This window comes from Acinonyx jubatus, chromosome C1, assembly GCF_027475565.1.
Source record: "Acinonyx jubatus isolate Ajub_Pintada_27869175 chromosome C1, VMU_Ajub_asm_v1.0, whole genome shotgun sequence".
NCBI lineage: Eukaryota > Metazoa > Chordata > Mammalia > Carnivora > Felidae > Acinonyx > Acinonyx jubatus.
The window spans coordinates 188,505,112-188,531,638 of record NC_069381.1 but is presented as its reverse complement, the minus strand read 5'-3'; the positions used below and the strand labels follow the sequence as shown (position 1 = coordinate 188,531,638).

At 39.2% G+C, this 26,527-nt stretch overlaps 1 protein-coding gene across 7 annotated transcripts in view; it reads left to right on the top strand.

The window, feature by feature from the left end:
• The window catches only part of INO80D (INO80 complex subunit D), a 71,676-nt gene extending 45,692 nt beyond the window's left edge, over positions 1–25,984 (top strand). For all 7 annotated transcript variants that reach the window (XM_027052738.2, XM_027052727.2, XM_053215676.1 and 4 more), the window contains 5 exons: positions 4,356–4,465; positions 6,303–6,436; positions 12,066–12,283; positions 12,974–13,131; positions 14,258–25,984. In XM_027052738.2, the coding sequence (XP_026908539.1) occupies positions 4,356–4,465; positions 6,303–6,436; positions 12,066–12,283; positions 12,974–13,131; positions 14,258–15,423 (1,786 nt within the window). In that variant the 3' untranslated portion in view covers positions 15,424–25,984. The remainder of the gene's footprint in view (positions 1–4,355; positions 4,466–6,302; positions 6,437–12,065; positions 12,284–12,973; positions 13,132–14,257) is intronic.
• The last annotated feature ends 543 nt before the right edge of the window (positions 25,985–26,527 follow it).

Here is a 26,527-nt window from a genome sequence, read left to right as displayed (position 1 = left end):
TCCAATTTTTCTCTAGTGCTCATAAGTCACTGAGGTGAGGAAATAGGGGTTTAAAACAGACAAAACTAAGAAAAATAACCTTTGATTTTCAGCTACTGATCATATTTCTTACATATCTATATAGTTTTTAGTTTTGTGTATTTTGGTTTTCATTATATTTGCTGTTAAAAAAAAACAACTACTTTTTAATGGCATCTATCCAAAAGATAACTATACCTTTCAGAGTTTTCTGCTTCTTGACATATTTAGAGTTGTTTGAAAGCTTGTATGTTTAGTTAATAAACCTATGTAATGATTGCTGCCTCCAGTATTCTCCCTCACTCACAGTTCCTGCTCCTCTGTAGGGGTGGCGGTAGGTAGTGTCCGTTCTGTAACATTCGTCAGGTCCTCGCTTACTGACTTAGCCTTCTTGGAGAGAAATTCCCATGTTCCACTGACTGTGTTTGGTCCCCCTGTTACATGTGCTTATTGAGCTCTGCTTCACTGTAGAATCGTATACTAATATTTCTGTCAGACAGTAATTTTTGTGAGGGCAGGAACAATGTACGTTTTGTTCTTAAATCTCTAGTGTTGAACAGATGAATAGAATTAAACATGCCTGTTCTCTATTTGTTGAAAGAATTCACTTAGTTTGACATAGGTTTAAAATAACGCTATCTAACATTTACATAATGCTTGGCAAGTGTATCATTTCAGTAGAAACTTTAGTTTCGTCTAGCATGAAGCAGTTTGTATGTAGAGCACTGTATACTTTGAATCTAGTATGTTATTATGACCTTGTCAAAGATGTAAGGGACTGTACTCGGAGTTTGGGACAATTTAGTATTTGTGTAGAAAACTATTTATCTATGATTTTTAGCTGGTAGAATCTAGGTCCCCCCGACCGCTTTTTTTCAGAAAAGTTCCCAAACCACTGTTAGTGATGTTTTAAAAACGTCATGATAACTAAATATTACTAAACAAATACCAAGACGCCTTTTGGTTATGTCACTAAAGATTAGTAAAAAGTCTGTTGCCCAGTGCATCACTGGTACTCATTTAGCAATGAGCCATAATCATTTGTTGGTGATTGGTAACTTGCTAGTTTACATTATATTTTAGGTTCACAAAAATCAGTGTCAATTGGATAATGCCCTCTATTTGATATTTTTGCTTTCAAAGACCAGTTCCACAAAAGAGATTTAAAAAGTTGCTTTTAAAATATTTTAGAAATTAAAACTTTAGTGGCTGCCTTTTAATAGGTAGCCTTTTAAAATATAGCTTGGATATAAGCTGAATAACATTATTCTTAAAAAAAATTTTTTTTTAATGTTTATTTTTGAGAGAGAGAGAGGGAGGGAGAGAGGGAACATGAGTGAGGGTGAGGGCAGAAAGTGGGAGACATAGAAACTGAAGCAGGCTCCCGGCTCTGAGCTGTCAGCACAGAGCCCGACACGGGGCTTGAACTTATGAACCGTGAGATCATGACCTGAGCTGAAGTCAGCCGCCCAACCAACTAAGCCACCCAGGTGCCCCTGAATAACATTATTCTTTCTCATCTAATAACTTTGTCATATATGTTGGTGAATATGTGGAATAAGCCACTGAAATAGCTTTTAAAGTATGTAAACTCTAATTGAACTACCTTGTAGCCACAATAGAGAGACTAGTGCTGTTTGTGTAGAAACTATTGTTAAAGGGGCATCTAATCACACAAAAGAGAAGCTTGTAGTGAGTGTTTTCATATTAAAAACATCAATGGGAATGCAAGCTGGTGCAACCACTCTGGAAAACAGTATGGGGGTTCCTCAAAAAACTAAAAATGGAACTACCCTATGACCCAGCAGTTGCACTACTAGGCATTTATCCACGGGATACAGGTGTGCTGTTTCGAAGGGACACGTGCACCTCCATGTTTATAGCAGCACTATCCACAATAGCCAAAGTATGGAAAGAGCCCAAATGTCCATCGATGGATGAATGGATAAAGAAGATGTGGGATATATATATACAATGGAGTATTACTCAGCAATCAAAAAGAATGAAATCTTGCCATTTGCAGCTACGTGGATGGAACTGGAGGGCATTATGCTAAGCGAAATTAGTCAGAGAAAGGCAAAAATCATATGACTTCACTCATATGAGGACTTTAAGAGACAAAACAGATGAACATAAGGGAAGGGAAACAAAAATAATATAAAAACAGGCAGTAGGGGCGCCTGGGTGGCTCAGTCAGTTGGGCATCCAACTTCAGCTCAGGTCATGATCTCACAGTCCGTGAGTTTGAGCCCCACGTCGGCCTCTGTGCTGACAGCTCAGAGCCTGGAGCCTGCTTTGGATTCTGTGTCTTCCTCTCTCTGTGCTCCTCCCTTGCTCATGCTCTCTCTCTCTCTCTCAAAAATAAATAAAAACATTTAAGAAGTTAAAAAAAAAAAAAAAAACAGGGAGGGGGACACAACAGAAGAGACTCATAAATATGGAGAACAAACTGAGGGTTACTGGAGGGGTTGGGGGGGGATGGGCTAAATGGGTAAGGGGCACTAATCCTGAAATCATTGTTGCACTGTATGCTAACTAACGTGGATATAAATTTTAAAAAATAAAAAGTAAAATAAAAAATAAATAAAAACATCAAAATGTTTTGGTAATTCTCCCTTTGTTTTGTTGGGATTATCTGGATAATAAAATAGATCTAATGTCAGGCATTCTTACCTTAATTATCCAGGGGCATATTGAAATTCTGACTTTGAGTTTATTTATACTGACTTTATTTTGCTGTTTGTTTTAAGACATAGATCAGCAATTTTAAAAAATGAAACCGGTGGTTCCTTTTGAAGTGTAGGATAAAGAAAACGAGGGAATGTGCTCTACCCTAGGTTTTGTAGATGGCTGAGCGAATTATTAAAAAGTGTTCTACAAAAATTATCCATTCAGCTAGAGAACTACCTGCTATTTAAATCTAGACCAAGAGAATTTGGGCTAAGCTGCCAAAATAGTAAAGCTTCCTTTATTTGAAATTGTGTATCCTTTTTACAGAGCTGAAGTTAATGGCCCACTTCCCCACTCTTGTGATTCTGACAAATCTTACAGAACTCTCAATTAAAGCAACTTCTCTGGCAGCCCACGGTTATCTGTTTGCAGTTACTATTTATATGAAAGTTATAATAGAAATGTTTAGATTTGCTATAAATTCATATGTAATTTTGGTTCTGTATGACCTTCTAATTAGCGTAAGCCATTCTATCAAAATCCTTAGATATAGAAACAAACAATTCAAAAGATATTTTGTTTTTGACGCCTGACTTGTGATTCAGTGTATTACGTAGATTCTTTTTCTACGCTCAGACGTGCATAAAAGCCTACTAGTTTGTGATGCTTTATAGAATCAAACAGGGTCGTTTTGTACTTCTGAGAATTTGGATATTTTTATATTTTTTATGTTTGTGTAAAACTATGGAAAGATCCAGAAACTAATAAAATGAATACTAACTATAGAGGGAGTAGGAACTTGCAAATTGGGACAAGGGGAGAAAGGAGACTCTCCACTGCTTGGTTTTTATTCTTTGGTTTTTCTGGAACCATGTGAACACATCGCCTATTCGTAAATTTAAAAACAAGATTTAAACATTGAAACATTGAATGTGCCAAGTGGGGATAACATTTAATGAAAGAAGGAGTTGCACATACTATAAAAAGTTAAAAGAATATATCCAAAGTGAGTTCATTTTGGAAGATGAGAGCAAATCAATCGTTTCTGCATATCATAATCCCTTTCCTCACATCATAGATCAAGTTTTTTGCACATTTACTGTTCAGCAGCTTGACATGGCCCAAATCTGATGATGATAATAATACCAGCAACTAACAGCCATGGACTGTTTACTAGGTATCCTACCATCTGCTACTTATGATAAGTATTTTGGATGTGTTGTATCTTGGTGCTTACCTGTCCACTAAAGGTACTCTGTCTCCACTTTATAGGTGAAGAAGTTGAGACTCAAGCGAGGCTAAGTAACTTGCCCAAGGTCACACAGCTAGTAAGAGTTAGGGCTGAGATTCAGACTTAGACCCGATTAATCTAGTCTCATGTTCTTGATCACTTTTGTCTGCTTGTTGCCTCTTTGTGAAGTAAAAGGAACCAAAATGTCACTTAAGAAAGAAAAAAAACCAGACATAGTGGAAATCATTTATAATTATTTCTTTTGTCGGTAAATTAGGGAAATATTGGAACTGGTCATCGTAACTCATATTTACCTTTCATTTAATGAATGTGGAAAAGTAAAATGTTGGTGTTGCACTCTGCTAACATAGTGTTGAAAAGTTGCCCTGGATTCCTAACGCATTGTTAAAAAATTAATGTGTTTTTCCTTCCTTAGCATAAGCCGGACCAAGTTGAGGGAGGTGGAACCAGCAGCATGCAGTGGAACCGTGAAGGGTGAACAGTGCCCTAACAAAGCCCTTCCATTCACCAGACATTGTTTCCAACGTATCCTCTTAGTTGAGTGGGCATAAAAGTATGAATTCATTCGGGTTCATATTTCATTCTTAAGCCACGTGAATGACTTTTGAAATCATAACTATTTGATGTTCAAAATAATTTTTATATAACTTCTAATTTTCATGATGTCTTCTGGATACTTTTTCTCTGCTTACATCATTGTGATTCTTTTTCAAGAATTACATCAAAATTGGCAAAATTGATGGCAAGTAGCAGATTCTTCCAGTGGCTGGCACTTGATTAAATTTTGTTAACAGAATTCTGGTTCTTGTGGTGCCTCTTAAGTAGCTTGTAAGAAGCAACTATATATAACACTCAATTGATGGAAAAATCAAATCATATTATTCAAAAACTGTTTTTAATCTTCCAAGAAAGTTATACAATTTTACAGTGTGCCTTTTGCTCTGGGAATAGTTTGCTATTTGTGTTGGGTACAGTGCTGATTTGAAATGAAGGAAGGATGAACTTCACTGACTGGGAAAAAAGATACATTAAGACAGAATATACTAGAAGGAAACCTGTGGTAAAAGGGTTTCATTCAGGCTGGTTATGAAGTCTTACTATTTTCCGTTTTATTAAACATCTAAAATTGAGTAGCATTTAAAAAAATTATACAGTAGCAGTTACTTGTTCTTTATTGTCTTTGACTTTTTGCCTTCCTTTCTGTTCTTGGGATTAAATTTTCACTTTTTCAGCATCACTTTCTATGTAGTTTTACAAATCGCCTTAACTATAAAAGCAAAAAGGAAAAACAGAAGGGTACTTTCTTGATAGGTATAAAATAAGTCTTAGAATATGTAGCCAGGGGCTAAAAGTTTGGATGCTTAAAAATGTTTATGATATAAAACTGATGTTCTGGGGCGCCTGGGTGGCTCAGTCAGTTAAGCATCCAACTTCGGCTCATGTCATGATCCCACCATTCCCGAATTCAAGCCCCACGTCGGGCTCTGTGCTGACAGCTCAGAGCCTGGAGCCTGTTTTGGATTCTGTCTCCCTCTCTCTCTGCCTCTCCCCAATTCACGCTCTGTCTCTCTCAAGAATAAAAGTAAAAGCATTATTAAAAAAAATAAATAAAACTGATGTTCCAATTTTAATGGTATGGTTTTGATCTAAAAGTAAGTTTTCATAAGTTGTAAGGTTGAGTTTTGTGTTGGAAATGCTAAATGAAAAATCCAAATTTGGATCGATGCGTTTTTTAGAATTAAAATATAATTAAAATTTTTATTCTTTTTAAAGAATATTTGTATTTGAGAGAGAGAGAGACAGAGGGTGAGCGGGGGAGGGACAGTGGTAGACTGAGACAGAATCTGAAGCACGTTCCACTCTCTGAGCTGTCAGCACTCTGAGCTGTCAACACATAGCTGGCCGCAGGGCTGGAACTCATGAACCAGGAAATCATGACCTGAGCTGAAGTTGGGACACTTAACCGACTGAGTTACCCAGGTGCCCCATTCTTACTGAGGATTGTATGCAAAAAGTTTTCCTTAAAGTTTTTTTTTTTGTTTTTGTTTTTTTTACCATTATAGTGCAACTTTTAATAGTGTGTGAAGACTTAAACGACCCTCCTTTTTCCAAATAACAAAAATCAGAAAGGCTATTAAAGAGACACCTATTAGAAGCCCTTTAGCAAAACAGACTCTTTTATCTTCTGATAAATTCAACAATTACCATTTTCCCACATCAGTAGTTGGGTTCATTCTTTAGCTTTTATAGATAAGAAAATGTATTACTTGCTAAACATAAGGGAAGAAGCAGATTTTATATACAAATTTTAAAAAGTAATTTGAGTTTCAGTGTATTACATTCTTAACTTTGAAAAACACAGATATCCTCTTGAACCGCTCTCAGCAGCTTTTCTCAAGTTGCACGGCCAAGTTTGCAGACGGACAGCAGTGCTCTGTGCCCGTGTTTGACATTACACACCAGACCCCTCTGTGTGAAGAACATGCCAAAAAAATGGTGAGTTCAGATTTTATTTTCGGCAGCAGAGACTTTCAAACTTTGGATAGCAGTCCAGAGTAGAAAATATTTTGTGACTTGGTACAAACTGTATGTAAATATGTAAAATATCATATATCATATCATATAATGTAATGTAAGATAATGTAATATATAATATGTAAACATACTTGTCATGACCCATTGAGTAAATTTCGTAGCTTCATTTTTAAATTTTTATTATTGTTTTTAAAGAGTGGGTTTTTTTTTTTTTTTTTTTTTTTTTAATAATGCTTATTTATTTATTTTGAGAGAGAGAGAAAATGAGCTTCAGCAGGGGAGGGGCAGAAAGACAATCTGAAGCAGGCTCCCTGTAGTCAGCACAGAGTCCACTGTGGGACTTAATCTCATGAACTGTGAGATCATGACCTGAGCCAAAATCAAAAGTCAGATCCTTAACTGACGGAGCCACCCAGGTGCCCCTTCATAGCCTCATTAAAAAAAAAAAATTAAAAAAAACCTGTCCTAGGGGTGCCTGGGTGGGCCAGTCACATGCACCCAGTGTCTCTCTCTCAAAAAATAAATTAAAAATAAGTTAAAAAAAAAAACTATTCTAGAAGGTATTTAGTAGTTACTAACATATAGTTATTTTGTTTATTATCTATCCTTATTCTATACCTGTCTTTGCCTTAAGGTACATTTTCTTACACTTAACAGATTTTTCAAGCTTTCTTCGCCCCATTTCTTTAGATTTTTGCTTTTTTATATTCAATTCTGTGAATGTCTTGGATATTTGATAAGATTTCGGCCAAAAGCCAACCCTTTCTATAATTCTATTGAACTTAACTATTGCTTCTGTTAATGCTAGTATCATAAGCCCTAATTAATTCAGAGTAATTTGGAAGGAGAGGGAAGTCGGAATTAGTGGACTATCTGAATTACATCATTATTTTTAAAAAGTGCATTTTTATTACTTTTACCTAGATACTTGCTGAGTTCTGCTATTTGCAAGGTAGTATGCAAGGTATATGTGTGAAAAAGCTGAGTAAGACAATTCTTTCCCTCTGCAAGCATTTTACAGTTTCAGGGGAGCAGCAGGGTAACTGAATGGCCATTGGACCAGGACCTCATAGTCTAAGGCTCTGATCCTGGTGTTGCCACCAGCTAAATGTGTCACAAGGACTGTTGTAAGTTAAAGATTACGTCTGAGTATAGCAACGTTTGTACCCCATCAGTCCCCCAGTGAGAGACTTAATACTGGGTGATAAAACCTACGCAGATCTCTTGGCTCTGCTTTCAAACTGTCTTGAATCCGGACACGTTTTGCCAACTCCACTGCTACCATTCTGCTCTCGAATTGGTCTGGATTATTGTAATAGTCTCCTAATTGGTCTCCTTCTTATTGCCCCCTTCTTATCTGCACCCAGATGTCCTGTTCACACAGCAGTCCGAGTAGGCTGTGTGTGTCCCACTTCCTTTGAGTTTATGTGCAGTAAAATCCACTCTTGGGTGCACAATGCTGTGAGATTGACAGTGCATACATCCCTATAACCGCCGCCATAATCAAGATCTGCTGTCAATCCCCCCAAATTCTCTTGTGCTACCCCTCTGTAGTCTACCTCTAAGTATCTCCACTGATGTTTTCCTGTCCCTGTAATTTCATATTTTCCAGAATGTCTTATAAAAGCCTTTTATTATTAAAAAAATTTTTTTTTAAATTTTTTGCATTTATTTATTTTTGAGAGACAGAGCACAAGCAGGGGAAGGGCAGAGAGAGAATGAGACATAGAATCCAAAGCAGGCTCAAGGCTCCGAGCTGCCAGCACAGAGCCCGACACGGGGTTTGAACTCCCGAGCCGTGAGATCATGACCTGAGCCAGTCACTTAAGTGACCCATTGAGCCACCCAGACGCCCCTAGAGGCCTTTTAGAGAATGCACTTGTGGTCACTTTAGTTCCCTGGTCAAAACCTTCCAATGGCTTTCCAGCATATCTACAATCAAATCTAACATTTTTTTTTTCTTCCCCAAATCTAACATTCTTATCACGGCCTATGAGACTTCCTGATCTGGCCTTGTAATTTTTCCAGCTTCATCTTGTACCCTCTCCTTACTTCCAGAGTTTCAGCAACATTGGCCTTCTTGCTGTTTCTTCAACCCTTGAAGTATGCTCTCACCTCGTGGGCCTTGCACTTGTTTTTTTTCTCTTTTCCTAGGATGTTCTTTTCCTTGGTTTCTACATGCCTCTCTCCTTCATTTCATTCGGGTTTCTGATCAGATGTCACATCATCAAAGAAGCCTTCCACTTCCTCTCTTCCCAGTCACTTTTTATCCTCAGACTGTACCTTATTTTTCTTCCTAACATTTATGTCTGTCTCATTGTATTACTTACTATTTTATTTATTGTCAGTATCCTTTTACTAGAACATAACCTTTACAAAGGCAGGAACATTTTTTGTCCATTGCTGTATCCCCAGTGCTTAGAACAAAGATGCTCAATAAGTGATTGTTGGATAGTTAGACGCATGGCCGGGAGAGGTTGAGATTCAGAATTAGACTGAAGCGCTGGATGGGACAGTCATTGGTAGAAGCTGAAGCTACAGGACATCCAGGCTGTGACACAGAACATGTTATTCAATGGCTATGAGACCAGACAGCAGATGGTAAGTTAGTAAATGCAGCATCCTGGCACGGAAGTAGAATGAGGCAGTGAGAAAGTTGAGAGTGAAGAGTGTTTGCAAATAGTGGAGACAGTGAACAGTTGGCATTAGGAAAGCCGCTAAGGCATAGGGGCGCCACCTCTGTGGGGGAGCTTCGTGGGGGACTACCAAGAGCATGGCAGGGCCTCATTCTGGAGCAGTTCTGTGGGGATTGCCTGGCACATTACCAAGAATATTGCCGGGCTGCACAAGCTTAGGAGAATAAGACACACACCTAGAACTAGAACCAGGTGGTACTGGAGTGTCTTATGATGAGTAGGACTGGTGTATCTTCAGCTGGACAGACTCTCCTGCTTAACGTCTCTGCTGGTCCTAGAGGGAAAGCCTGGATGGATGCCTAGCATCCTGGTGGGTACTGGTGGCTGCTTAGTTACTATTTGTTGAGTTAAGTGATGGATACGATAAAAGTAGACCTCAAGTATTGAGCTAAAAAGGACTATTAGAGGCTAGGAAACAGCCTTTCTTTGTTTTTTTGTTTGTTTGTTTGTTTTATAAATTTGTACACTTGTGACTTTAGTCTGTAATTGTTTTTAAAGATTTTTTTTAAATGTTTATTTTTGAGAGAGAGAGAGGCAGAGAAAAGAGGGAGACACAGAATCTGAAGCAGGCTCTAGGCTCTGAGCTGTCGGCACAGAGCCCGACACGGGGCTTAAACTCATGAACCGTGAGATCATGACCTGAGCTGAAGTTGGATGCTTAACTGACTGAGCCACCCAGGAGCCCCTGTAATTGTGTTTAGATTCAACTATGTGGCTAGTGTTAAACTTCTTTTAGATTTCCTGGATTTATACTTTCAGTTGTGAAAATCATTATTTTGTATACCACCAAGAAATTTAAAAATGCTGCACAGTACACTTCTTACCACTTAAAATTTTTGTTTTTGTTTTTAAGTTGATTTATTTATTTTAGAGAGAGAGAGAGTGAGAGAGTACGTGAGCAGAGGCGGGACGGAGGGAGAATTCCAAGCAGGCTTCATGCTCAGCACAGAGTCCGATGTCGGGCTTGATCTCATGACTGAGATGGTGACCTGAGCGGAAGTCAAGAGTTGGATGCTTAACTGACTGAGCCACAGGCGCCCCTTTTACAATTTTTGTTTTGTATGTATCAAAATAGCTTCTTTAGGCTTAGTTAGACATAGATTTTTATCTTCTCTAATACTCCTGGTTTCAACTGAATTACTTGAGATAGAAAAGGAGGTAGTTTCTACATCATCATCTTTGATACAGCTTTGTCTACTTTGTGGTTATTTTCCTTTCTCATTTGGTTGTTGCTTTGCCAAAAAAAAAAAAAGGAATTGCGGTCAGCTCTTCAATGAGTATCTGCTTCACTAATGAGTTTTATGCCCTCAGCTACTCTTCGTGCTTTTGTACACACAACAGTTTTCCCTCTTCATGTGAAACCAACAATGCACATGCCTTGAGTCAAACAGTGACGGTACAAAGAACTGTTGTCACCCTCGCACATACGTAGACCATGCCAACTGTAATGACCATCACCGGGCCAACAGCAGTTGCAGCCCAGTTGCAGAGATACTAAAATGTACCTTGGAACTGATGAAATGCAGTATTCAGATTGAAGGGTGGCCGATGAAGAAAGCTGGTTATATTGTTAATCTCTTGTTCCTCCTTGCTGGTTCTAACCTTGTTCACTCAAGTGAGTAGCAGCAGTTATATAAAGCTGCGGTCCCTTTGTCTTCTCTCTTTACCTTGTCTCCCTGGTCCATGTAAATTACTTGAAGGGCTTTTACGGTGTCATGATTTCTGAGGCTACATCTCCATCCCTTTCTTTATCCCTCATACCATTTCCTCCTCTATCTCCTGGGACATCTTCATACCTCAAATTATATGGGAGCCAAGCTGAATTCCTTAACTTCTCTTCTGAGTCCATATTCTGCTGTGTGCTCTGTTCCAACTAATGGTATCATCTAACAGTCTCCCAACCTAGAAACCCTAGAGAGACGTGTTAGAGTGTTCTTCCCTTCATCCAAGGAGCTGTCATATCTTGAGAATTCTGTCCCTACAGAGCCTTGCTTTTCCATTCCCACTCACCTTCCCCTTAGCCATTTATCTTGTATTGACTGTTGAAATGGCCCTCTGATTGGAAATAATACCTCCATTCTCTTGCCTTGTCTGTTTCATTGCTGCCAGTGTTCTGAATCCCTTTAAAGCATTTGTCAAGTTGTGTTACTCCTTTCATCAAAAATCATTTCCCATTGCCTATAAAATGAAGCTGAAAATCCTGAACATGGTAATCAAAGTCGTACGTGATCTGGTCCTCAACTTCTTTACAGCTTACTTTTTATATTCCATCCTCCATTACACCATACCCCAAGCACCAGTCATACCCAATTATTTGCTGTTTTGTCTTGTGAGTGTCATTGCTATAGAATGATCTTCCCCTTACCCCAGTGACTTAAAATCCTACTTATCTTTTAATCCCACAAAACTAAAAGTAATTGATTTTCCTTTTGTACATGCATGGAAGGTATTTATGCCATTATTGCCCTATTTTCTCTGTACTGTATTTATGTATACTTATATTCTTGTTCTTTCCATGAAAGAGTAAGTTCTTTTGAGAATGCAATTACATTTCATTCATTCTGGTTTTTTTTTTTTTTTTAACACCTATCACAGTGTCTTTTTTTTTTTTTCCCCCTATCCCTTCTACCCACCCACACCTCCCTCTCGGCCTGCCAAAATCTCACAGTGTCCTTAAATGTGGGGTGAACTGTATGTATTGATTTGGATTAATTTGAATTAAGTTAAAAAAATGAATTCTTTACTCATTTACTTATGGTTATATTTGCTGTAGGTATATAGTATGTTTTAGGCATTCTATAGAATGTTAAGAGATGGGAGTAATTTTTTCAGATAGCTCTTAGGCTTTTCCCAAACATTCTCAGTTTAAAAATACCCATTTGTTCATTTCAAAGGATAATTTCTTGAGAGGAGATAGCTCCCGTAAAGTTCAGCACCAGCAGCAGAGGAAACCCAGGAAAAAAACCAAGCCTCCTGCACTTACCAAAAAACACAAGAAGAAGAGACGGCGTGGACCTCGTCGACCCCAAAAACCCATTCCCCCTGCAGTCCCCCAAGGGAACCTCAGCATGCCCACCAGCGTCTCACTGCCAGTGGAGACCGCTCAGATCCGGTCAGTGATGGTTCTCACAACACCTAGCATCATCTCTGTAGCGTTGCAGCTCGGCCACCGAAGCCATTCGATAGACGAGCCTAGACCTTGTAGTCTTCAATGTAATTTTTACCAAATATCTGATTGGGTGAGATCTGAAATAAAGTTTTTCACTGTAACACAGAAAGCAGATGCTGAAATTGAGAATTTAATTGTCTGCCCTCAGATTTTTCTGCTTTAGCAGAAATTCCATATATGTTTCGACAGAAATGTTCCGTCAGAAATCGGATACCTTACTGATTTTGGCAGGAGTTAAGCATTTTGACCAGTCGAATGAGGCTTCTGTTTCAGCTAGACATTTCAGTTTTATCTGTCCATTTCACTTTTTAAAAATTACTATTTGACTAGACTTGAAATTCTAAAAAGTATGAAGACACACTCAATGCACAAAATTGTGATTTGTTCTACTAATGTGAGGTAAAGCTATCTCGAAACGGTTGCCTTCTCTTCCTACATGGGTGAAGATTTTGGGGCTGTGTGACTGAGTATGGTCAGGTCTTCCTTTTGCTTGCAAATTTCCTTTTCTGAAAGTAGGAAAAGGAGACATTTTAAGCTAGGATTTCCCATTTTCACATTTGACGAACGTGTCTTGGGGACACTGGTGTGAAGGGATAAGGGGCGTGATGGGGCCAACTGTGTCCTCTTCCCCAGGAGCCCATCCACGCCGGAGCTGAGTGCTGATGAGTTGCCGGACGACATTGCCAATGAGATCACTGACATTCCACATGACTTGGAATTGAACCAGGAGGACTTTTCAGACGTCCTGCCACGGCTGCCTGATGACTTACAAGATTTTGATTTTTTTGAAGGTATGGCTCAATTTTTTGATTCAAGAAGGCTGAATGAGTTTTTAAAAAGGGAAATAGCGTTTGTGAAGTATTCCTCCTCACACACAGTGTCTTCCACCGTAATTAGAAAATGCAACCCTGCTAAACCGATTTTACCCTGCTTTCAGAAGGTAAGGAGTGCGGTTTGTCCAACTAGCCAAATTAATAGGCTTAGTAGGTTGATCATTCAACTGTTAGGTTGTTAACTTTGTCCCTTTAAAATGAGTCATTTTACTCTATTTTTCAACAAAAACATCTTAAACTTGAGTTTACTGAAGCCTTTTAGAACTCGTCCTGTTCCAATACCCTACCCTGTGCTTGAGTTGAAGTGCACTTTTCTAAAACAAAGTTTGCTTTAATCCCACCAGTTCTGTGGCGCTTTCAGGGAAAACCTTTTATGCCATTAGAAAGTTTCTTTCACCATTAAAAACTGGATATTTTTCTGGTGACTAGTCAAGTTCCTAACTCTAGAGATGTTTAATGTTGGAGACAAAGTCAGTGGCAGCCCCCAGGCTTTCCTCTCGAAGACTGGCATGAGGGGAGCAGGACTAGCGGGAAACACACAGAAGCGTTTTAGAGAGGACTGAGTGCGAGTGAGTGCTCAGCTCCCGGGTGCGCCGCCTGTCTCTTTTCCCTCTGTCTTCTACGGCCGCCCTCCTGCTGGAGGAGAGAGTTCAAGAGCAGAAGCACTGAGGGGACTCTTGCATGGCTTTTTGTCTCCAGTCCAAACCAATATGATATATTTTCTGTTGTAATGATTTTGACATAACTTCAGGTAAAAACATGTGTAATCAGACGGCCACCATGCATTTTAAGTCGGTAATGCTTAGAAGAGTCCTTACGAATTTATCGCTTTGGCCAGCTGGGTTTAGACACTGCTGTAAGTAAACTGAAGATACAGGCTGCAGGACAGCTTGACCTCTCAGGCCTGTCCTGCAGATTACTCTTTCACTCTTTCTTTCCAGTCTAGTCCCTGGAAGCTTCCCTTTTCCGTGGGGCCTCTCTTTAATAACAGAATACTGTTACAGATAATTCCAATGGAGGATTTTTGTGGTATGGCATATGTAACGACTCTGCTGATTCTCTTGACGGCTTTTGTTTTGCTCAGGAAAGAACGGAGACCTTCTTCCAACTACCGAAGAGGCCGAGGAACTTGAGCGGGCCTTGCAGGCTGTCACTTCTCTTGAGTGCCTGAGTACCATTGGGGTACTTACCCAGTCAGATGGTGTGCCAGTCCAGGAGCTGTCAGAGAGAGGAATAGGGGTGTTCTCCACAGGTACTGGAGCTTCAGGAATTCAGTCCTTGAGCCGAGAAGTAAACACAGACCTAGGGGAGCTACTGAATGGGCGCATAGTACATGATAATTTTTCTAGTCTAGAGCTGGATGAGAACCTGCTCCGTTCTGCTACCTTGTCTAACCCACCTACACCCCTGGCAGGGCAGATCCAAGGGCAGTTCTCTGCCCCAGCCAACGTCGGCCTTACTTCTGCCACTCTGATCAGCCAGAGTGCACTTGGGGAGAGAGCCTTCCCAGGACAGTTTCATGGACTACATGATGGCAGCCATGCCTCCCAGAGGCCACATCCTGCCCAGCTGCTGAGCAAGGCAGATGACCTAATCACCTCACGACAGCAATACAGCAGTGATCATTCACACTCCTCGCCCCATGGAAGCCATTATGATAGTGAGCACGTGCCGTCTCCCTACAGTGACCATATCACCTCTCCCCACACAACATCTTACTCTGGTGATAATATGGCAGCTACCTTTTCAGCAGAGATGCCCATCATGGCGCAGCACTTGCTCCCAACCCAACTCGAGGTGCCACTTGGAGGAGTCGTGAACCCCAGAACTCACTGGGGCAATCTCCCTGTCAACCTTGGAGATCCCTCTCCATTTAGCAACCTTCTTGGCGCAGATGGACATCTTCTTTCCACTTCCCTATCCACGCCACCCACCACTTCGAACTCAGAGACCACACAGCCTGCCTTCGCCACCGTGACCCCTAGCAGCTCCAGCGTGCTTCCGGGGTTACCGCAGACCAGCTTCAGTGGCATGGGGCCTTCTGCTGAACTCATGGCCTCCACCTCTCCCAAGCAGCAACTCCCTCAGTTCAGCGCAGCCTTCGGCCACCAGCTGAGTTCTCACAGTGGCATTCCTAAGGACCTGCAGCCCAGCCACAGCTCTATAGCCCCTCCTACAGGCTTCACGGTAACAGGTGCCACAGCTACAAGTACCAATAATGCATCTTCTCCCTTTACCTCCCCTAACTGAGCGTGTCTGTGTGTTTGCAGGCAGGTGGGGAACCTGGTGTTTTCTATCTTTGTTTCCTGTTGATCATCCCTTTCCCCTTTTCCTAAAGAAGATTTTAAAAATAACAGATGGGGACTAGAGGGGAACTCCTTTTTCCAGTTAAACAAGTAACCCTGCAGTGGACCTCGCTTCAGTGTTCACATGTGCTCCTTTGCACTGGTGCTCATTCCCTCCCGGCGGGTTCACTCTTACCCCAGTGGTTTCCTTAGTGGCTCAGCACAGTGACTGGATAGAATTGATTTTTAGCAGCAAGTCCTAGAAGTGGAAGATACCTCAGATTACCAGTGCCCTTTACTATTTCCTAGTATTCAGATCAATGCTTTCCATTCTATTACCAGGTCTTTACAGAGGTGGTTCTAGATAGAATGGTCCTGTTCATCGAGTTCCTGTGTAAGAGACAGCAAATGGTGTGTAGGGACAGATCAAGGCTCTGACTTAGCACCAACTGCTAAACACCGCACGAGGCCAGGATTCCATTCCTAATTGTGATCATGTTCAATTAAAAAGAAAAACATTATTAGTCTTTTGACCGCCTGTGTGAATGTGTGCGCCCATGTGTGTGTTTTTGTGCAGGGCAGGAAGCAGCTGTCCCATGGTTGTTCTTTTTCTTTCTTTCTTTCTTTCTTTCTTTCTTTCTTTCTTTCTTTCTTTCTTTCTTTCTTTCTTTCTTCCTTCCTTCCTTCCTTCCTTCCTTCCTTCCTTCCTTCCTTCCTTCCTTCCTTCCTTCCTTCCTTTCTTTCTTTCTTTCTTTCTTTCTGTTTTTTTTTTCTTTCCTAACGAGTATAATAAGGCTCTTACTTCTCCTTTCCCACGTCTCACAACCCTAATAAGGTTGGTCATCCTTTCCCACCGAATTAACGAAGTTTGCCAAATAGAGAGGGTGGTGGTCTGGTGACGTGAATTGTACAACCTTCTTCCGCTAAGTTATCCAAGAACACAAGAAGCTGAATTCATGTCAGGGCCGTGGGGATGTCACAAAAAGCATGGAGTGACTGCAGGGTTGCTGAGATTCTGAGGTCTGGTGGTTATTTTGCCTTTTTAGACAGGTGTTTGTTTCTCCATCCTCTCTCATGGAATACATTCACGAGATGTAATTAAAGACCATATTTTGATGTGAAAAGCAGGCTAGGTCAGATACGTTTGGAAAGATGGAGTCTCCGAACTCCTTGGTCCATCTTTTACTTTTGAATTTTTCATGTTTACAGTAGTGATTCTTTGGTAAGAGTTGTAAAATGTTGAAGACACTTGTAGAATCAATGTGCCAGTTGTGAAGTGACGTGTAATATCTGAAGGATACACATTTTAAAGTTTCTTTCAAAGCAGAATATGGAAATTAGACCTAAATTTTACCTACCCTGTTGGTACTTTTAAAACAATTTAAGTACTTAGATTTAAGCTGCAGAAATTTTTTTAAAGTACCGAGATTTTAGGGTTGAAAATTATATTGGGTAGTTTAGTAAGTTGGTGACTATGGAAATGAATATGTGAGGTTTCTTTTTACCTGCCTTCTCCCCTGCCCCCTTCCCAAGGGTGGAACTAGATTTTAAAGTCATCTGTACTCTTCTGCTTTTGCTGAGAAGTTTCACCATCCCCTGAGATACCATTGGCTATTTATACCTGAGTCTAGTCTAATTTACATATATATATTTTAAAAGATGAGTAGAGAGAACATATCTATTAATGATGTGATATAATAATTCATTGGTCAGGGAATATTTGATCTGAATTCCTTTTCAATAGGTAAAGATTTGGATGTATTTTCCTACTTCCTATATGTATTCTCTTTATGCCATGCTAATTCTAACCAGTTCCCTTCTTTTGAAAGCTTTTCTTTCTCTGCTTTTTAAAGGAATGATGGTGATCAGCAGGCATTATGCAGATGCCATGCGCCTGAGGTTATGGAGGGGAAATGTCCCATGACTGTATGAAATCATTATATGCCCTATTTTGTATTTATTGAAGTTTCTTTTTGTGGGCCAAAAATATGTTTGTAATATATTTAGTTTTTTTTTAATCATGATAATTGATTGGAAGATTTATTTTTTAATAGCTTTGCCTTTTTTGCAGATTGAGAAATTTCTAAATTATAAATTATGTCACAAAGCAAAATTATATTTGGTATCACCATAAATTTCTATTCTGAACGGTGAGAGCAGATAATTTGAATATTTCTCACCTGTGAACCTATGTTAGTAAGCTTTTTTATTTTAATGTACTGTAATGAAATGATGATGAGTAGTTACCTCTGCTCAGAAGTGTCATTTAGTTTGCTCCAGTCGTTTCGCCTCCCATTCTAATCCTCGCCGGATAACTGTCCATTCCCAGCAATTTGGTCTAGTCTCCATCGTGTACTAATCCAAGGTTGTACCAGAGCAGGACACTATCTTATCGGCCCCCTTCTTTGACAGCAAACGGAAAGTCATGGGGAGTCGGTTTGAACTTTTCTGGCTATTTGTCCCTCGTGGTAGCTGCTTAAAATTCTTCAGTTATCAAAACTGAGTTTGCAGTAAGTTGCACATTTTATTGTTCGCAATTTTCTGTTTTGTGTGCATTTAAAAGCCCTTTCCTGCTTTCTAATAAGGAGGCACGAAATGATCAGGAATGTTGCCAGTTACAGCTTCACACCAAAAACTTTTGAGTAAATTCATTTTTGTTTAGACGCCCACAGTGATAGCTGAAGAAAGGGCACCCGTAGAAAGTACCAGTGTAGGTTTGAGGAATTAGCAAAAAACAAATTTGTCCTCTCATTTCATCTACTGCAAAACAAATATCCAAGCTTGCAATTTGCTTTGCCTTTGCGGTTTCTTGCGAGTCCCTTTTTGGAAGACAGAAGAACATCTGTGAACCCAGAGACACCTGTTAACGTTTTTCTTTTAGCTGATATAGAGCAATTCTCGTCTATCAGTAGTAGGTTTGCTGTTAATGTGTAGAGGAAGGAATGAATTGTCTTTTCCTCCAGAAACAGGAAAATTAGTGTCTTTTAAATAGCACTTACACTATACTATAATAAGGCAATACTGGAATCAAAAACAGATTGTATGTAAGGTCCTAATTAGGTGGAAGCTAGCTTTTTATTCTAGGGTGAAACTCATCAGAAATAGTGGCAGAGAAGGGTCACTCTATTTCTGCAGTTCTTTGGGACCATTTATAAGGGCCAGTTAGATTGTGTTAATGTGATTTAATTTACAGAGTTGCTGCAGTTAATGGATACATTCTGTGCTCTGAGAATCTGAAGTCCATTCTAACGAATGATACTCACTGGCTGTGATCTATAGCATCCGAAGAAAAGATGTGTTTTCTCTCCTTTACTCTCTCTACATAATTGTTAATATTATTTTAATTAAAGTACTTAAGACATTGTTTTTTTCTCTGTAAAAATGGCTTAGTAATTTGCACATCTGCGTAGGTTATGTAGCTAGTAACAATTCACAATAGTAAATAGCAATTACACTTAACCCACCAAATGACAGACTATGCAATGGAAAATTTTGTAATTATCGTCACAAAGCTTATATGGTGAAGGATTTTTTTTTTTCCCTCTAGTAACCTACCACGTGAGATAGAACTGCTTTATAAGTGACTTCCTGAGCAATTTCATGCTGGCAGGCAGTGCGGTGTGTCTAGTGTCCCTCCATGAAAAGATTATAATTTCATAAGAAGCAAATAGTAGGTATGGAGATAAAGTTGGAAGATGTGTTTCTTTGTTTTCTTTTCCTTAAGATTGTAGTTACTGTCTTGAGTGGTGTCAGGCTAAAGAAAGCTAATCCTTTATCTTTGCCAAATAATTATTTATAAGATTTATTTCTTCAATAAGCCCATTTATTTCTTCGATAAGCCCAATGTCTCAACTGCGAGCTAAGCCTCCTCACTTTCTGTGACTAACACTAAAAGCTGTTCCTTATCAGAGCTCGTTCTCAGGCCACCATCGCAACCCAGAGGCAAAGACAGTGCTTTGATTTGGAAGGAAACGGTGTCTGTGATACGTGCCCGATCCGTAAGCTTTCTTCTTAGGTGAAAGAATTTCTGTTTCTGTTGACCAATATACCATTCAGTTTTTTGTGTTTTAAGTAGGCTCCACACCCAACATGGGGCTCGAACTCACAACCCTGAGAACACAAGTCGCATATTCTACCGACTGAGCCAACCAAGCACACCCCCTTCCATTCAGTTCGTTGTAACTTGCGCCCTTACGTTTGTCGTCCTCCCTGCCCCCTTGCGAGGGGTTCTGGGGCTGTGTCAGCAGTGTTTGAGGCGGTCGCCCTTTCTCCGAGTTAGTTCAGTAGGTTGTTGTGGACTGGTATTGCAAAAAGATGAAGATATTGATAACACTAAACTAATTATTTAATCAGTTTCGACTGCATTTGAAAAATTTTTTTTTAGGTAGCTAGTTTTCAGGTTCTTCAACCTCTTTCTTTTTAGCCTTTTAACATTCTACTAAATTGTGTTTTTAATCTGTTTTATGTGGAATAATCTGATCCAGTGGTCTTCTAAATGGTCAACAGAACTCTGCAGTTGAATGAGGCAGTTTAAAGGATTCCTTAAAAGAAAATGTAGTCATACTGAACAGTCTTCATCTGTATCTTTTAAACCATCACTAACACCTACATCACTCCAAGGATTTTTTTTCCCCGATGAGAAATACATTTCTTGGTGAGGTGGGAGGTAGAAGTATACATGTGATAGAACATCGATTTTTTCCCCCCTCTCGCAATACATTGAAAATACGGAATCTTCACTGGCATTCTATAGAAAGGTAAAACAGTTTAATGACTTCTTAATATCTTGAGCCTTATAAGCTTTCCAATATCATACCCTGGAGGGAACAAGAATCCATGTTTAGTAGATTAACATTTTAAATGCTATCTTTCAAAAAATTTGACATAAAATACCAGTGAAGAACATATTTGGGTATCTGTTAAGCATTTCCCCCTGACTAGTAAGTTAGGAAAGAAAACCTAAAACGCAAGTGAATAATTCTGTCTCCTAGTAGCCAGTGTCATTAATGCAAAAATTGCGGGGCCGACTTAGCCTCATTTCTCAATAGCAAAAATTCTCGTTCCCTTCACCTCTGATTTCTGTCAGCTTTCCCCTCTCTGCACTGTGATCAACAGAGCCAATAAAGGACACGTGGCATTTCGGAGAGAGAGCAAATTTGGTGTGACTTTCTTGACCATAAACTAGGTTCCCAAGTCTTGGGAATGTCTGACTACTTTGAGTGGCGGAGTTTTTTGGTGATCTAAAGTTGAGTCTGAAAAAGAATGTTGCAAGAGAAAAGCTTTCTAACTCTTGGTAAGCTCTGTAGGGCAGCCCAGCTTTCCTCCCCTCTTCCCTCCTGCCTGCCTGCCTCCGCCTGCCCCCAGTTCTCAAGTATGCACACGTACAGCCTGATCTGTCCTGATCGTGGCCTGAGAGTACTAGAAGCTGCCTCTTGCACTTGTTCGTTTGTTCTTACTTGTGTGTTTAAGCTGGGACCACTGAAGTAAGCTCTAGATGCACCCAAAGTTCCCCTTGGAAAAAATGTCAGTATGCAGTGCGGAAGGTTCCAGTGCAGCTAGACGCCACACCATTGCTTTTGCTCGGGGACTAGACTGATTTGCCCTGAAAGGACTCCACCCTGCCTGGTTCGGGCCCAGTGGGCTCCAGCAGATTAGCGTGGAAGTGACAGGAAATCTGGTGCTTGGAACATTGTCTTCATCTGCTCAGAAGGGTTGGAATCAGTTCCTCGGCACAGTGATCGTTCTTTTCGCTGTACAGTGTTGAGTATGTCTCAGGGATTCCTTGTGGAAATTAGGGCAGTTTTTAAAATAAGAAAATAGTTTTAAAAGAAACTAAAGGTGACTCACCATTGAAGAGAGCGCAAGAAAGAGAAAACATTTGGTGTCATAGCCCGCCGTGTCTTGCGTAGGACTCTTCCTTTTCTCCTTCAGGCTCTCCTCCGCTTCAGCAAACAGTCCTTTCCCACCACGCACAGCTTTAAAAGTTTTATTTAAAAATTTCCTTCCCCGATGAGCTTTCAGAATACTTATTGTAGATTTTAAGAGAAAAGGTATATTAATTTATACTATTAACATCACCTCATAAATTATAAGTTTTATACTAAAGCTGTATTGAGTGTAATGAATTATGTTGCCTATGTGTTTTAATAGCTTAAAAAATTATATATGAGCTTTTTTTTGTTTTTTGTTTTTTTTTTTTTTTTTTTTGACAAAACAAACTAGTGAAGCACCTTTTTACACTGGATCTCTGCCGTGTCAAGGTGTATAGCTATCCTTTGCTACCTTGCAGATATATAAAATAAAAGGATATCCTGGGGCCTCAAAACGTAGAACACCTTTAGACCATTTATTACTGCTCATAGAACTGTTGGGCGTCGTGTTTCTTTAGTAACTGATCTGTGGTTTACACTTCAGATGGCTAGAAGCTTAGTTACAGGGTAAATAGAAATACATAGATCAAGCAAAGCTCCCAACTGCTGTAGCTGGAATTTGTAAACTTAAGTTTTTAAGACCTCCTTTATTTCCTATGGATTTATTCTTTAATTTACAGTTTATTCTGTAAGTTGGGAAGTAAAATAGAGAAAATAATAAGTCTAGATGTTCTCAGTGTCTTATTCAGGAACTTTTTATCCCTCCTCACTAAGGAATTCCCACTGTGACTTAAAAATAGAATTAAATTACTCATGTGCATGTCTCTGTCTGTGTTTTTACACACATGCAAAAATATACATGGGGGGGGCACGTGTGTGGGAGAGGTGAATGTGTGCTTAGGTGAAAATAGAGGAAGGTAACAGAATGTATTGTAGAAATATGACTATTTAGAGGGGGCTATCAGAGTTATTTTCTCTTTGTCTCCGTAGTATAAATACACCAAATTCTTCATTATGCTATCTTATGTTAAAAGGCTATCTCTGATATCATGTGCATTTTCTTTTAACTTTTGATTAACTTATATATTACGCTATGTTTTTAAAATGACGTGAGAAACAGCAGGTTCTAAGACCAGCCTCTCACCTTTGAGCATAAAAATTAGAGAAAGAGAGAGAGAGAGAGAGAGAGAGAGAGAGAGAGAGAGAGAGAGAGATGCAAACCCAGACGTGAGCTGTGTTTATCTACTGGGGTGATGGGACCAGATCCGTTGAACCTTTCTTTATGTTAATAATAGATCTCTTCATATTCTGAGTTAGAAAATCTTGAACATCTTTTCTTGGTAAAGTTAAGGAAAGTATAGGCTCTTTTTAAAGAATGCCATTTTTTGAAGGGACTGCTTTGTTGAAAGAGTTGGTGGGATCATTTCACCATGCATATTTCAAAGCTGGGATGATTTTAGTTATCTCCAAAAATCAAAATTTTTTTTTTTTTTTACTCATTTGTGCTCTTACTTATGAAGTGAGTGTGCCCCCGGCCCCCGTATTTTGGTTACAGGAAAAATTATGCTACCCTTGACGTTTCCCTGATTCATAGGGAATTTAAAAAAGATACATTCCTATAGTTTGAGTTTTGTCATTTTGCCATACATTAATTACTGGAGTATCTGATGGTCTCAGATAGCCCAAACTAGAGTTGTTATTAAGTGCTCCAATCACATTTATATTTAATATTAAAAAAAAATCATGTACTTTGAAATATGTCAAAACAACTCCTGATACTACACCTGAATTTGTAGTTCTCTTTGAAGCCTCATTCATCTTAGGTATAGTCAAGACCTAGGAGAGCTTTACATGTCGTTCCTTTTATAGTTGTATTTCTGCATCTCCCAGTTTCATTCACTCTTGCTTTATGGATTAAAAAAAAAAAATCTGCATATTTCTTGTACATATGCATGCAAATGAAAGAAGGGGGTTGGTTTCGGTGCCACTCCTCCCTTCAGTTACTGGTTAATGGGATTTGCTAGAATAAATTCCCCCTGATTGAAGGGTGAAAATAGACCCTTTTGTGTATATCTGTACAGAGATGTGTATATGGGATGTGGTGGCACTTTGCTGAATGTGAACTTGCCTTGTTAATGGAAAGATTGAAAAGTATTATGTTTATTTATACATTTGTATAAATCTATATATACACGTATGTATATGTGTGTGTATAGATAAAGCTATATACATATATTTCCCTAAATGTGTGTGTGTAATAGGTAAACAGCCTTTGTGAAGCAAGATTATCCGTCCCTGGAAAACTCTGGGTTATTCTGTAAGCAAGAGGAGGTGACAGTCTAGAGTACATTATCAGTGCATCCTAAGACGGAAGTCCTTCGGATGATAGTCTTGTTCATGGTTATTATAAGTGAATTCCTGCTAGAACTATTCTTACTTTCCAGTTCCACTATTCTTCACCTTCATGCCTTCTCCTATCCAAGTACTAACCAGGCCCGACCCTGCTTAGCTTCTGAGATCAGACGAGATCGGGCACATTCAGGGTGGTATGGCCGTAGACTTTCACTGCCTTCTAAATCAGTCTCTCATCACACTTCATTTGGTACTCCCCCCCCCCCCCCCTTATTATGGCCTTTCTAGCCAGAAGCATTTGGCTTAAGCATATTTCATTAACTCCTCAGTTGTTTCTTTTAAAGATCTTACGCTCTTAAATTTTCCAGAAGATGTAAGTTTTGGTAATAGTTTCTAGAGTAGTTTTGAGGATGGGGCATTCGTCTTTGTCTCAAAAATGAGCAAACCAACAGTCAAACAAAACGCATTTGAAAGTTTTACCTAGATAATTTTGGGACATTTTACTCACATTGGCAAAGAACATAATTACGATTTTATTAATTGATAACAGTGTTAGGTTTATTTTCTCCTTTACCGTCATCAATTTGTCACTTAAAAATTTTGGTTTACTTGTGTTTTAGCCACAAATTTGCCATTTTCATTTTTCATGGAAAGCGTACAAAGTCACGCATATGCCTCTTGAATTCTCTAACTCCTTTTACTCATGATGAAACTGCTTTAATGAATTCTTATGTAATGAGTTTTGCTGTATTTCCTCTTGACTTTTTTTCACGTTGGTGACATTCTGTTTTAACTTTGCTGCAGCTCTCTACAACACTTGCATCCCTATATATTGTGCCTTTAAAGCTCTTATGCACACACAGACAAAAGTGTATATATACATGTTGGAGCATGTGTACATATACTTTCGTATATACTCACACAGTATGTCTCATATTGTGGGAGTGGATATATAGATATTCAAAGGCAATGAAATGTTGCTTTCCAGATATATATGTATATAAATAGTGTTGATATACTGTATATACACATGTATATGTATGAGTTTTAAATGGCAATCTTTTACATTTAGCAAAATGCTGCCCCTACTGGAATATTGTCACTGCAGTGGCAGTTGTATGTAATGATTTAAAATACATTATCGAAAATTATTTAAAAGAACATTTAAAAGTCTCATCTAAAGACATCCACACATTATTTATTTATCTTCCTTTTCCTTTTTATTGTTACTTTTTTTTTTTTTAACCGAAAGGGAGACTGTCATTTTTTAAAATGCCATCTGTCCCATAGGAGAAAGAGAGAGAGCGTTGGAGATTCACTTGAGGAATCTTGTGCATTTTTCCTCTCTCTCAAATGGAGATGTACCACAAACCAGCCTGTTTATTTCAGTTATAAAGCAATCCTAACATTGCCATTAGTGTATGTCATCCACCATCTTCTGGACCAACTTAATTCGCCAGTCTGCCTCTTCCTTTCATTAATAAGTAATGATCACTGAGATCATTTTGCCTGGGGGGGAAGTTAACTACTCTCTAGCTGCAGGGAATTATATCACCTAATTGTTATTCTGCCTTGTTCAAAATTCAACTTTGAGGGAAGGCAGCGCTCCTGAAGCTGTCTTGAGCATGTTTTGCATTTATTTACTTAAAAGGTCTTCCCAGACACTTTTTTTTTTCTTTTTAAAAGAGCTCCAAGTCTGCATGCACTTGCCATAGATTTCTTATTCCCCACAACTTCAGGTGTTTTCATTAGTATATCAATTTGACACGCCGAATGACAGACTATTAAGGAAAAAAACGTTGAATATTTTATTTTGTGATGAGTTGGCAGCAGATTACATTTCAAGACCTCACAGAGAGAGGAACATAAACATAGATGGACAATCCTCCATTGTAAGACGTTACAAAAAACGCAAAAACAAAAAACAGTGGATTGAGAGTTCCCCTGAACACTAAAACAGAGAGGTTGGGGTTTGAGGGATTTCATGGAATAGTTTAGCTGGAACTTGATATCAGAAGCAGCCTTTAACAGAAAGCCTCTTGGCAATTGTATGGTACTAACTGGAGTCCTGAGGTGTGAATTGAAACCAAGTTGCAGTGGGAAATCAGAGGTGAGGTGGTAACATCTTTGAATCCAGTAAGTGACAGGTTGCACAGTTGTAAAATCTCTTCTTACCAAGTAACTGCACGGTAGCAAGGACTAGCGGTTCTCAAAGCCCTTCTTTTTCAGCGTTCTCATTCACCTTGGCACACAAGTATGTTTAACAGGCCATACATTAAAACTATTTACAAAAAAAAAAAAAAACCTGCTTAAAGGGAACTTACAAACTGAGAATCTTCTCTCTATTTGCATGAATAGTGGCTAGAAGCTTAGTTATATGCACAAAAGCTAAGGGGCCACTCGTTTCTGCACAGACTATAGGAGCAAGATGAGGAGGTTGGCAGGTTTGGGTAAGAGCCCCACCCCCCCACCCCCATCCCCCTGCTGCCCAGTTCTAACGGAAAAGCGTATCTATGGCATTGAGTATGGTATTGCTGGGGGGGGTGGGGGTGGGAACCACATTTTGGGAGGCGATGGGCTTTTGGTTTGTAATTTCCCTTTAAACATGAAGAGATGGCTCACATTTTCCATATATATCTCAATGAATGTACTGTATTACTGTTTTAAAAATTTGATGAAATAATAATGGATTGGTCTCCTTTTGTTATCTGGTCCTTGTTTAATTTGTTTAAGGATTTTTGTATACAAAAGTTTACATTTTTATGTATATTTTTCTTGTGTAAAAACTGATGTAATATGTGTATAAAACACTGTATGTATTATCTGTATATAGTGTGACAAAATGAT